Source organism: Corapipo altera, unplaced genomic scaffold (genome assembly GCF_003945725.1).
Source record: "Corapipo altera isolate COAL_440 unplaced genomic scaffold, ASM394572v1 326, whole genome shotgun sequence".
Classification (NCBI taxonomy): domain Eukaryota; kingdom Metazoa; phylum Chordata; class Aves; order Passeriformes; family Pipridae; genus Corapipo; species Corapipo altera.
In genome coordinates, this window is record NW_020884945.1 from 1,074,548 (window position 1) to 1,085,289 (window position 10,742).

General features: G+C 50.1%; 1 protein-coding gene across 2 annotated transcripts in view; it reads right to left on the minus strand.

Moving 5' to 3' along the window:
* Nucleotides 1-10,742, minus strand: part of LOC113956085 (SLAIN motif-containing protein-like) — a 27,126-nt gene continuing 16,384 nt past the window's right edge. The window contains exons 4-9 of one of the 2 annotated variants that reach the window (XR_003530744.1): nucleotides 7,470-7,610; nucleotides 4,795-5,112; nucleotides 3,402-3,539; nucleotides 2,994-3,312; nucleotides 795-1,116; nucleotides 1-434 (exon numbers count right to left, since the gene is read on the minus strand). Coding sequence is in view for 1 of the 2 variants with exons in the window: in XM_027662266.1 (XP_027518067.1) it covers nucleotides 1,050-1,116; nucleotides 2,994-3,312; nucleotides 3,402-3,539; nucleotides 4,795-5,112; nucleotides 7,470-7,610 (983 nt within the window). In the remaining variant the exon portion in view is untranslated. Of the gene's footprint in view, nucleotides 1,117-2,993; nucleotides 3,313-3,401; nucleotides 3,540-4,794; nucleotides 5,113-7,469; nucleotides 7,611-10,742 lie in introns of both variants that reach the window. The other variant, XM_027662266.1, reaches the window with a different exon arrangement.

Consider the following 10,742-nt stretch of genomic DNA (forward strand, 5'->3'; position numbering starts at 1 on the left):
TGGCTGTTGGAATAAAGCAGATCTCGTTCAGCACCATAACATTTTATTAAACTACACTATTTCAAGGTCACATTGATGGCAGGGAGAACGTTGCTATCAGTGCATATTTCCTGGACTAAGACTGTGTTTGGAGCATCCAGCACTTGCTGAGGAAAAGGACACTGGAACAGAATCCTTAAGAGACAGTAAAAAACTTCTACAAAAGTCAGGGCAGTTGGGAACCAGCTGAGAGATCAAACACTTCAAGCCAAAGCTGTCAGGGAGGGTTATTTTTTTTTTAAAAAGTTTGCTCTTACCTGGTGGTAACCTCCTCTCAGCTGAGGTAAGGTGGTGCTGGGAACCAGCAGTTTTGAACTGGCATCCCCTGTCCCTGCCTGTTCACACCCCACACAAATATTGTGTACTGCTCCTTCACTCGTGGCCTGTGCTGACACCTGCATACAACAGTTTGAAGTGTTCTACAGTTATAAAAACCTGCTGCAGCTCTAGGCCAAACCATAAAAAGTAGCAGAAATACATTCTATACAGAAGTAAAAAAAAAAACCAACCAAAAAACCAACCAAAAAAAAAAAAAAAAAAATAACAACCCAGTTGAGTTTCAGACAAATATTAGAGCACATCAGGTTGGATTTAAAAAGTCTTAATTCTAACACCTATGTCACTATTTCTAGTCTCCCCGAGCTCTGCCACCCCACAGCACCGGCTCAGAGCTGCTTCCCGGCACAGAGAGGACCCTCCCAGCCTTCCCAGCCCCCTCAGGAGCAGGGTCACAGCCCAGCTTGGGGGTGACAGACCTTCCCAAGGGCTGCAGGCAGGGGGGCAGATGAAATAAGGCCATTTGCAGTCTTCCTGGGAAGACTCGTGGTGGGTGGAAGCCGGTCCCGCCGCGGTGAGGTCGGGCTCTTGGTAGAGCAGCAGGTGGAGCTGCTTCCCAGGAATCTGAGGAATATGTACATGAGTCTGCAGGGAGAGGGGGGCTGGAGGCTCCTTGCCCAGGGAGGTGATGCCCAGCCAGCTGGGGCTCTGCTCCACGGAGGTGTTGGGGGGGGTCAGTAGCACCCATCCTTCCAGGAGTCGTCCTCGGGGGCCGGGGGGGTCTGTGCCGACTGAAGGAACCTGGGTTGGGACAAAAAACCACCTCAAGCAAAGCCCCAGTGAGCTGTGATGGCCACAGGTTGGAGGATTTACCACCATCAGCATCTCCCTGCCCCCGGGGGAACTGCTGCTGGCACAGCCTGGGCACCAGCAGCACCAGTTCCAGGCAGTTTAGGGGAATTCAGTGACTGACAGTGATCCTGCCAAGTTACCAACACCTTTCACTGGGGGGTTATCCCATCACTGAGCCCAAGAGAAAGAAGTTTTCCCTGCAAATAAAGCTGAACACATGAAAAATAATCAGGTTTGCAGACTGTTGCTACAAATTATGAGATTAAAAGCTCTCTTTTTAATGTGTGTTTAAAGAAAGTAGACATATTTCAATTTAAGGCTGCAAGGACATAAAACAAGCAACCCTGTTTGCTTATTAGTCTGATATCAGCCACATCATAATAGTAAGTCTGAATCTACCTAAAACTCTGCTGTACAATTGTAGCTGCAAAAAACAGCAACAAGAACAAAAATTGTAAGGTTTTGGCCACCACTCTACGTGCTCTGCTTTCACCCTGTGGTATAAATCATGTTTAAATCAAGCCTTGTTCATTTGTCTGACTTTTCAAACCCTTCTAAAACCTGATTAGGCTTTGGACAACCTACAGACCTGGCTAAAGACTAAGGAAATCAAAAAACCACCACATGTATTTTACCAGAGGCAAAGTTTCAGAGGCACCAAAGTAGGTCAGCTGGGAAGATTTCCTTAACAGTCCTTTGGAAGGGTTTTTCCCCTTCCCAAAAATAAAAGTATGCACCAAATATGTGCCAGAATGTTCATCTTCATTTTTAACACAAATAAGTTTGAGCTTCTTCATTTTCCTGGCAACCACCTCTGTTTAAAAAAAGAATTTATTTTTTAAAATGGATTTGATGTTGACAGGTTTGCTCATAGATTACGTGGTAAAAAGGGGCATCTCTCACCAAGAGATGAGTCCCAGCCTGGCAGTTCACACAAAATTTAATGGCAGAGGTATTTAAGGGACTGAGACCCTTTGCTTCTTGATTCACTGGCCAAGAATCTTCCAAGCTGAGCCCTTTCCTGTCTTTGAGGGTCTCCAGCCACAATCCTACACTGGAACAAGACTTCCCAGGGTGGACTCTCAGTGGTGGAGTCCCCATCCCTGGAAGTGCTCAAAAAACGTGTGGATGTGGCACTTGAGGACATGGTTTAGTGGTGAACAAGGTGCTGGGGATGGGTTGACCTTGATGATCTTAAAGGTCTTTCCCAACCTTAACAATTCTGTGATTTTATGATTCCATCTAAAGGTATTCAGTAGCTCAGATCCAGCTCCATACCCACAGCCCACTTCAGAAATGCAGATGGAAGTGACTTAAGGAATTCTTCCCTGGGAGGGTGGTGAGGCCCTGGCACAGGTTGCCCAGAGAAGCTGTGGCTGCTCCTGAATCCCTGGAAGTGTCCAAGGTCAGGTTGGACAGGGCTTGGAGCAACCTGGGCTAGTGGAAGGTGCCCCTGCCATGGGCTGGATGGGCTTTAATGTCCCTTCTAACCCAAACCAGTCTGGGAGTCTGTGGCTCTTGACTCACCTTTGTGCTCTATCCCTGAGAGCTGCCAACCCCTCCTGGCCCTGCTGAGGGACTCTTTGGATCCGTGGTGTTTTCTGAGGGGCTGAGGGACGCAGCCTTTTCCTCCCTTCCCTCCTCATTTGGAGCCTTTCCACACCAGACCCACCTGCTATCTCCCGAGTGAGTTTTTCTTTCAGGAAGGTTTGCTCTTGGCTACTTCCAGCCCAACCCAACCCACCCCGTGATTTATAAAGAAGTTTTCCTAATCTGTGAACTAAAGGCAGGCGCTGGAACCCACGAGGTTTGAAGCTCCCCCTCACCTCCTGGACGGCGGCGGCGCCTTTCCCTTGGGCACCGCGATCCCTCCGACGGCCGGCCGCGCCTTCAGGGCGGAATTTTTGGCCGCGGTGACCATGGTGGTGGTTCTGGAAGTGCAACTAGTGCTGGGAGAGCCCGTGTGAAGCGAAGGGGCCTGTGGCTTCCTGACTGCAGAGCCGGGAGCTGTGTAGCCGCAGGGTTTCACCGCCTGCCTGGTGGCCAGCAGGGAGTTGGTGCCCGAGCCGGCCTTCCCGGGCTGTCGCACCGTCAGCGGGGACTGCCCCGCACCCGAGGAATACCTGAGCTTGCTGGGAGTCAGACCTGCCCGGGGAACACAGCAGGAAAAACACTTCAGGTGGGTTCAAGAGGGAAAAGGGCACTAAAGTGGATGTGGGAGATGTGGCACTGACCTGCTGACCGCTGCTGAGTCCTGGGAATTCGGCTGCTGGGCACCTGCAGGTCGGACTCCAGGCTCCGACTGCTCCTCACGGAGTCGAGCGCGCGCAGGCTGCTCCTGGCCAGGTTGGGCATGCTGTGCCTCAGCTCCTCTGCAAGCAAAGCACAGCCTGTTTGCTGCTGCTGCCGCCCAGGGAGCTCACCGTGGTTTAGGCTGGCTCTTGAAAAACGCTCTCAGAAGTAGAGGAGTCTTGTGTCTAGTTCTCAGCTTCCAGGTCACCAAATTTTGAAATCGTGCGGCCATCGAGGTTGACCACAATCACCCCTAAGCTGTGTCCCCAAGTGCCACATCCAGACACCTCCTGAACACTCTCAGAGATGGTGCCTCCCTGGACAACTCACTCCAAGGCCTGACCCCTCTGACAGTGAAATAATTACTTCTAATACCTAATTTGAACCTCCCCTGGTGCAACTTGAGGCTGTTTCCTCTTGTCCTTTCACCTGGGACAAGGCACAAGAGCCTGACCCCCCCCCGGCTCCACCCTCCTGTCAGGGAGTCATAGAGAGTGAGAAGGTCCCCCCTGAGCCTCCTCCTCTCCAGACTGAGCCCCCCCAGCTCCCTCAGCTGCTCCTCATCAGACCTGTGCTCCAGACCCTTCTCCAGCTCCATTCCCTTCTCTGGACAAACTCCAGCGCCTCAAAGTCCTTTTTGTCGTGAGGGGGCCCACTGAACACAGGACTCAAGGTGTGGCCTCACCAGTGCCCAACACAGGGACAATCCCTGCCCTGGTCCTGCTGCCACACTATTCTTGATAGAGGCCAAGTTGGCACTGGCCTTGCCCACCTGGGCACACGCTGGCTCACATCCAGCCAGCTGCAAACCAGCATTCCCATGTCCCTTCCTGCTGAGCAGCCTCCAGCCACTCTGCCCCAGCTGTGTGGGACACGTGTGTCACCACGACCTCCAGGGGCTCACCCAAGGAGCTCACCTTCACTCTTGGTGTCCCTTCCTACCGAGCAGCTCTGCCCCAGCTGTGTGGGGATACAACTGTGTCCTCATGACCTCCAGGGACTCACCCAAGGAGCTCACCTTCACTCTTGGTGTCCCTTCCTGCCAAGCAGCTCTGCCCCAGCTGTGTGGGGACACACGTGTGTCCTCATGAGCTCCAGGGCTCACCCAAGGAGCTCACCTTCACTCTTGGTGTCCCTTCCTCCCAAGCAGCTCTGCCCCAGCTGTGTGGGACACGTGTGTCCCCATGAGCTCTAGGGCTCACCCAAGGAGCTCACCCAAGGAGCTCACCAAGGAGCTCACTCTTGGTGTCCCTTCCTGCTGAGCAGCTCTGCCCCAGCTGTGTGGGGACACACATGTGTCCCCACGAGCTCCAGGGGCTGGTGTGACAAGCTCACCTTCGCTGTTGGCGTACTTGAGCCGGTCCTGCATGGGGCCGTTGCCCGCCCTGCGCGGGGCGCGGAGCCGGGACGCGGAGGACCTTCCGTAATCCACGCTGGAGGAGGGGGACTGGCAGCGGGGGGAGCTCAGCGGGGACGGGGAGTATCTGTGGGCGCTGCGGAAGGACAGGGAACAGTCGTAGTCGTCCTCGTCCTCCAGGCTGTAGGTGTCGAACTCCTGGTCGCTGTAGGTGCCGCGGCGCAGGGAGTGCAGGGACGCGCTGGAGCTGCGCCGGGACACGGAGGCGGAGCTGGAGGCACAGTCCTGCCGGAGGCCTGGGGACACGGGGGCACAGGGGGACACGGTCACCACACGTTCAGGGAGATGTTCCTTACCCGGCTGCAACACGAGGATACGAAGCTCTTATGGAGCGCCCAAAGGTCAAGGCGGGGTTGGGTCAAAGGTTGGACTTGACGAGCTCAGAGGTCTTTTCCAGCCTCGTTGATTCTGTGAAGGTGGGGAAGGGCTTTGAGGGGAAGCCATAGGAGGAGCCTGAGGGCACCTGGTCTGTCAGGAAAAGCCTCATTCCTGGCACAAAACTCACTCCAAGTCAGGCTGGCTGTTGGAATAAAGCAGATCTCGTTCAGCACCATAACATTTTATTAAACTACACTATTTCAAGGTCACATTGATGGCAGGGAGAACGTTGCTATCAGTGCATATTTCCTGGACTAAGACTGTGTTTGGAGCATCCAGCATTTGCTGAGGAAAAGGACACTGGAAGCCTGGAAAAGTGGAGACTGAGGGGAGACCTCACTGCAGTTCCAACTTCCAGGGGAGGGGCAGGGACTGAGCTCTGCTCTGTGGGGACCAGGGACAGCACCCAGGGAATGGCTGGAGCTGTGTCAGGGCAGGGTCAGGGTGGATCTCAGGGAAAGTTTCTTCCCCCAGAGGGTGGTTGGCACTGCCCAGGCTCCCCAGGGCAGTGGGCACAGCCCCAAGGCTGCCAGAGCTCCAGGAGGGTTTGGCTGATCCTCTGGGGCACAGGGTGGGACTCTGGGGATGGGCCTGTGCAGGGCTGAGGGTTGGACTCCATGAGCCTTGTGGGTCCCTTCCAACTTGGAATATTCTGTGCCAGTGATTCATTTCACCTTGGGAGGAGGGTCAAGTTAACAACTGTCCTTATGGAGACACTCAGGGCTCACGGAATCCTTAAACTGGATCAGTGTCACCCACATCAGTCCTGTTTCATTCCAGCCAAGAATTAACATCCAATGGACCTCAACTGCTCCTTATTCCCACACACAAATAACTGAGATTGCCACCAAGCTCCACTAGGGTAACCAGGAATGGGGGCCTAATTCACAGGGTGAGTGTTTTAGTTCAATTAATTACACACCCACCAGCACTTCAACAGGTGGAAACAAAGATCTGAAGGTCTGCTCCAAAGAAAACATCCCTGTTTTGCACTGACATCTGGGTTATTTAGAATTTATGCCTTTATTCAAGACAAAACACAAGCAACTTTAACAAAAAGCAGCTGTTCCTCACTCTTCTCCCTTCACATTGAAAATATGAAAAGCTCCCATCATTCTGAGGATGAAGATATTTTCTATTTCACAGGAAACTTTGGAATGTGACAGGATTTCCTTGGTGCTTTTTTTTAAGTGATTGCAAAGCATAAAAGAATGGTCAAGTTCAGAAAGGAAAAGGTTGTTATTTGCTTTATTCACTTGAATACAACTTTTCCTCAGCTGCAAAAAAGTGATGACAAGATCTTTTGTCCTTTGTCCTTTTTGGTCTCATATCCCAATTCCTAGGTCACGGTAATTTTTTTTTAATTTATAAAGGCACAGTACTAAAAGTCAATGTTCTCCTAAAGAAAGACAGAGAACATCATTCTCTATTTCCTGTAAATCAAATTAATGATTCACTTGCACAGAAACACAGCTCCAAGCCCTTTTTCCACCTTGCTCTTCAATTAGGACCTCAGCCAAATTCCAGAAGTCACAGAAACTTCCCCAGGGATTTAATGATTTTGGGGCCCTGAAATCCCCCCACTCTGGGACACAAACAAGTTCAATTTGCAGAGCTGCCTCTGAGTACTTCACCAGAGCAAAACTCCAATTGTAAATTCAGCTCTTTCAGTTTTAGCACCCCTGAACTCCTGGTTTAACTCATCACAGCAGTGAAAACCCACTTGTATATTAAGCGAAATAAAGAGCTTGTAAAGCTCAGCCCTGCAGAGCTTCTGATTTCAGGCTGCTCAGGAAATCAAATCTTGACATGCAGAACGTTTTGCTGGGTTATTTTTTCACAGCTGGGTCATTTCACAGCTGGGTCAGTGCCCCAGAGCAGTCCCAGCACCTGTGTTTGCCCAAAGGAGGGGACAACTGCCACCGCCACCACCCAGTCCCTCCTGGAACCTCAGCTGGACTTCAGAGCATTTGTAACATCAAAGGGCATCCACATATTACCAGACAGGGGGTTTGGATAATACTTTGGACAACCCTTGAGGAGGATGTTGTACCACTGCCACGTCGGCAGCGTGGGTGTGGAGATTTTTCCAGGAAGCCCCCTGGGAAAAAATCACCACCGTTATTTTTTTGCTGGGGAAAAGGAGAAGAGGAGAAGGCTTGGAATCCATCTGGAGCTGCCCAGCTGTAACACAAAGGAGGTGGGGGCCACCTACTCTCTTCCTGAAGGCGTGCCATGACCTGGACATCCGTGAGGTCCTGCAGTTTGTAGCCCATGGAGATGGAGTCGTCCGAGGTGCTCAGCTCGCTGTCCACCGAGGACTGGGAGCTCAGCGCCGAGTGCATGCTCAGGTAACCTGGGGGGGACACAGAGAACACACAGGTAGTCAGACAACCCCCCCAAACAGCACAGCATCCATCCCAGCAATCGACCAGTGCCCTCGGGAAGTTGGGGGATGGCTGTGAGAAATAAGGTGGGAGTTGGGAATCACACAACCGTTATTAACCTGCGGTTTTCAGGAGCGCGGGGAAAAACTGTGGAATTCTGCCCAGAAGGTGGCAAAGGGATCCCCAGTGGGGATTTTGAGCTTAGAAATATGTTTCAAATATCAGTAATACTGGTGCTTATCTTGAGAAAAGGGCAGCTGTTGATCTAGAAATCAAGTAGCAAAGTGACCCAAAGTGCTGACCGGGGTGTCGGTGAGTGGTCAGAGAAGCAAAACGATCCCAGGGATAAAAGGGTCAGAGGACAGAACCTCAATCATCAGCTCTGCCCTCTGCTTTTGCAAAGTAAAGCTTACCCTAAATCCCACCCTCCCATTTCCTGAGGTTTATTCATTTTTTTTTTTCCTCTCCTCACAAACCAAAGTCTCTCTTACAGGGAAGGACATGGCTTGCTCATAAAAACCAAACCGGGAGGATCTTCCCCCATCAGGGAAGTTCTTCCTTTTGAAAGCTGATGATAATAATAAAAATATCATCACAATCATCCCTAAGTGCAAATTTTTACCTCTTGGTACTTTTAAATCAAGCAAGTCAGTCTTTTCCTTGGCATAAGAGTTCTGCTATTTGTTGTTGAAATGAGGAGAGAACAAGCTCTGAGCTTTGGGGTACTGGTCCCTCAGCTGTGGGAGGGCTGTGAGTACAGACCATATAACTTACAGAGCTATTTTAGAAGAGAGGACATCATTAATTAACTTAATTAACTCCAAGACAAAGTTGCAATTAGTACTTTATAGGTTGAGACCCACAAGAAGCGAAGTTAAAACACAATCTGCCCAAGATCAGCTAAAGCAAGAGCCTGAAGAGTTCTTTACACCTTTTTCAGCTTAAGAAGTAAATCCTGCTCAAGCAGGGACTGAAATAATCATTTAAATAAAATCAGCAAGTAGAGATAAATCAGGAATAAATCAGGCTCCCAGTGTATGGTGTCATTTACCACTGGTTTTTCCTTTGGTTCCCAGTTTTCCTGCCACGTGCTCAGACTCGCAGGCAGTGCCCCCCCTCACTAATGCTCAACGATGGTAAAATAAACCATTTCTCAGCAAAACCTCTGAACCCCACCCCTGAGCAGCCTTTTCCAGCTGGGGGCAATTCCAGGACAAAGCAGCAGGTTCCAAATATTCAGCCAGTTTGGATGAGCAGTAACTGCTGACATGGAAAACACAGGTGTAAGTCCAGGTGGAAAATAAATCTCTTCCATGGGCACGGAACAATTAGCTCAATTAACCTCAAATTCCTCGTTTGAAAGGCATCAAGTTTGTCCAGCTTTTCCATTTTTCCAGTTTTTCCATTTTTAGAGGGTTAAGAATAGTTTGGGGTTAGGGTTTTTCAAGCTTCCCAGCTTTTCAGTGACACTTTTTCCAGCTGTAAAACGGTGACTTTGGGAACTTCAGGGTCCCTCTGGGAGCGTGTGTGGCACAAACACACCCTCAGAGTCCAGACATTCCAACACAGAATCCCATTTCTGTCTTCCTGGGGTCAGGAAAAGCCAGTGGAAGCAGCTGAAATCAAGCCATCCCTTAGGATGTGGCCCAAGGAACCAGCCAAGGTTTCCTGCTGGAGTTACCACCACCAGCCAGATTTTTAATATCAGCTTTATAAAAGGCAAAGTTCCCAATTCAACTCCACGTGTTTAGTTCTGTTGTTGCATTTCAAACCACAGGTCTGGCTAAAAACAGCCAAGGAGGGGCTAAAACCTCACCAGTAAAGCTGAACTGATTATGGTTTTCAGCAGAGGGACCCCATCTGGATTTTGTCAAAGGGTTTTGTTTAGCTTTTAAGGGAAATTACTGTTAAACATTTCCCATTGGAATGTTTTTCTTAGCAATAAAATCAGATTCGAGTGGGTCGGGTGTGGAGGGTGAACTTGAAACTCATTTCACACCTGCCCAGGTCACCTGAGAGATGAACTCTCATTATCTCCTGGCCTGTCCCTGCTCTTCCACCAGCACATTTGCAGGGTGAACAGCCCAGAAGCTGCACAGACACTTTTGTTTTTTGGTTGGTTTTTTTTTTACACACCAATAACCGTTTCTGTGTGAAAAGGTCGCTCAGGTTGCCCATCAACCTCATCTTAAACCCAAGAAATCAGCTCAGAGGTGTTTCCCTGCAGAGTTCAGCCTGCAAAAATCAGCCCTTTTGTTTGGAAAACAGAGATAAGTGTTCCTTTCTGTTTACAGCACATCCCCAAAGCAAACCTGCACCTGTGAAAACACCCCCAGGCAGCCCTTTCTGCCTTTTAAGAAGGTAAAAAAAAGGTTCATTTCACGTCGAGTTCCAAGGCAAGAGACTGTTAAATGTGCTTTCTTGTTTTCCAGCATGCAAAGCAGGATTTAGCAATTTCCACACCCACCAACCAAACAGGGAAGGCTCCTTTGATAACAAAGCCAAGAGGCAAAGCAGCTGTGCCAAGAAACAGCAGCAACTGCACCAAGGATAATCAATGAAGCTCCTGGAAGAGGGTCTGTGGCCCCCAGTCTGGAGGAGCTTCATTCTCACACCTCCAAACCCACCTGCCAAGAGGAATCGTGGCCGAGCTGCCTCTAAGGCAGGAAATCTTCCTCCAAACACACTGAAGGCTGAAGGAAAGCTTTTCTTTGTTTGTTTTTAGCTGGAAGTTTTACCCTAGAGACTTTTACAACTGCCTGTGACCTGCATTAAAACAGCATTTCCAAAAGAAACTGCCCCCAAAGTCTCCCACCAGAAAACCGAACCTGAGTAACTTTGTATGAAGGTAACACCTACAGACCAAGAACATTGTTCAAAAGCAACGTTTCCTTTGCCCCAACTGCTTCGAGACCCTTAAAAATTAGTCCAATTTAAAAATACAGAGAGAGAAAGTTCTAAAATCCCAGAGAAGAACCAACTCCAAGAGGTTTAAAATGCAAGGAGCTTTTCTCCCACGGAAGGGACACGACCCGGGGCAGTGAGAAAACGAAAAGGAGCAAACCCCCACGGGTGGAGGAGCAAACCCCCACGGGTGGAGG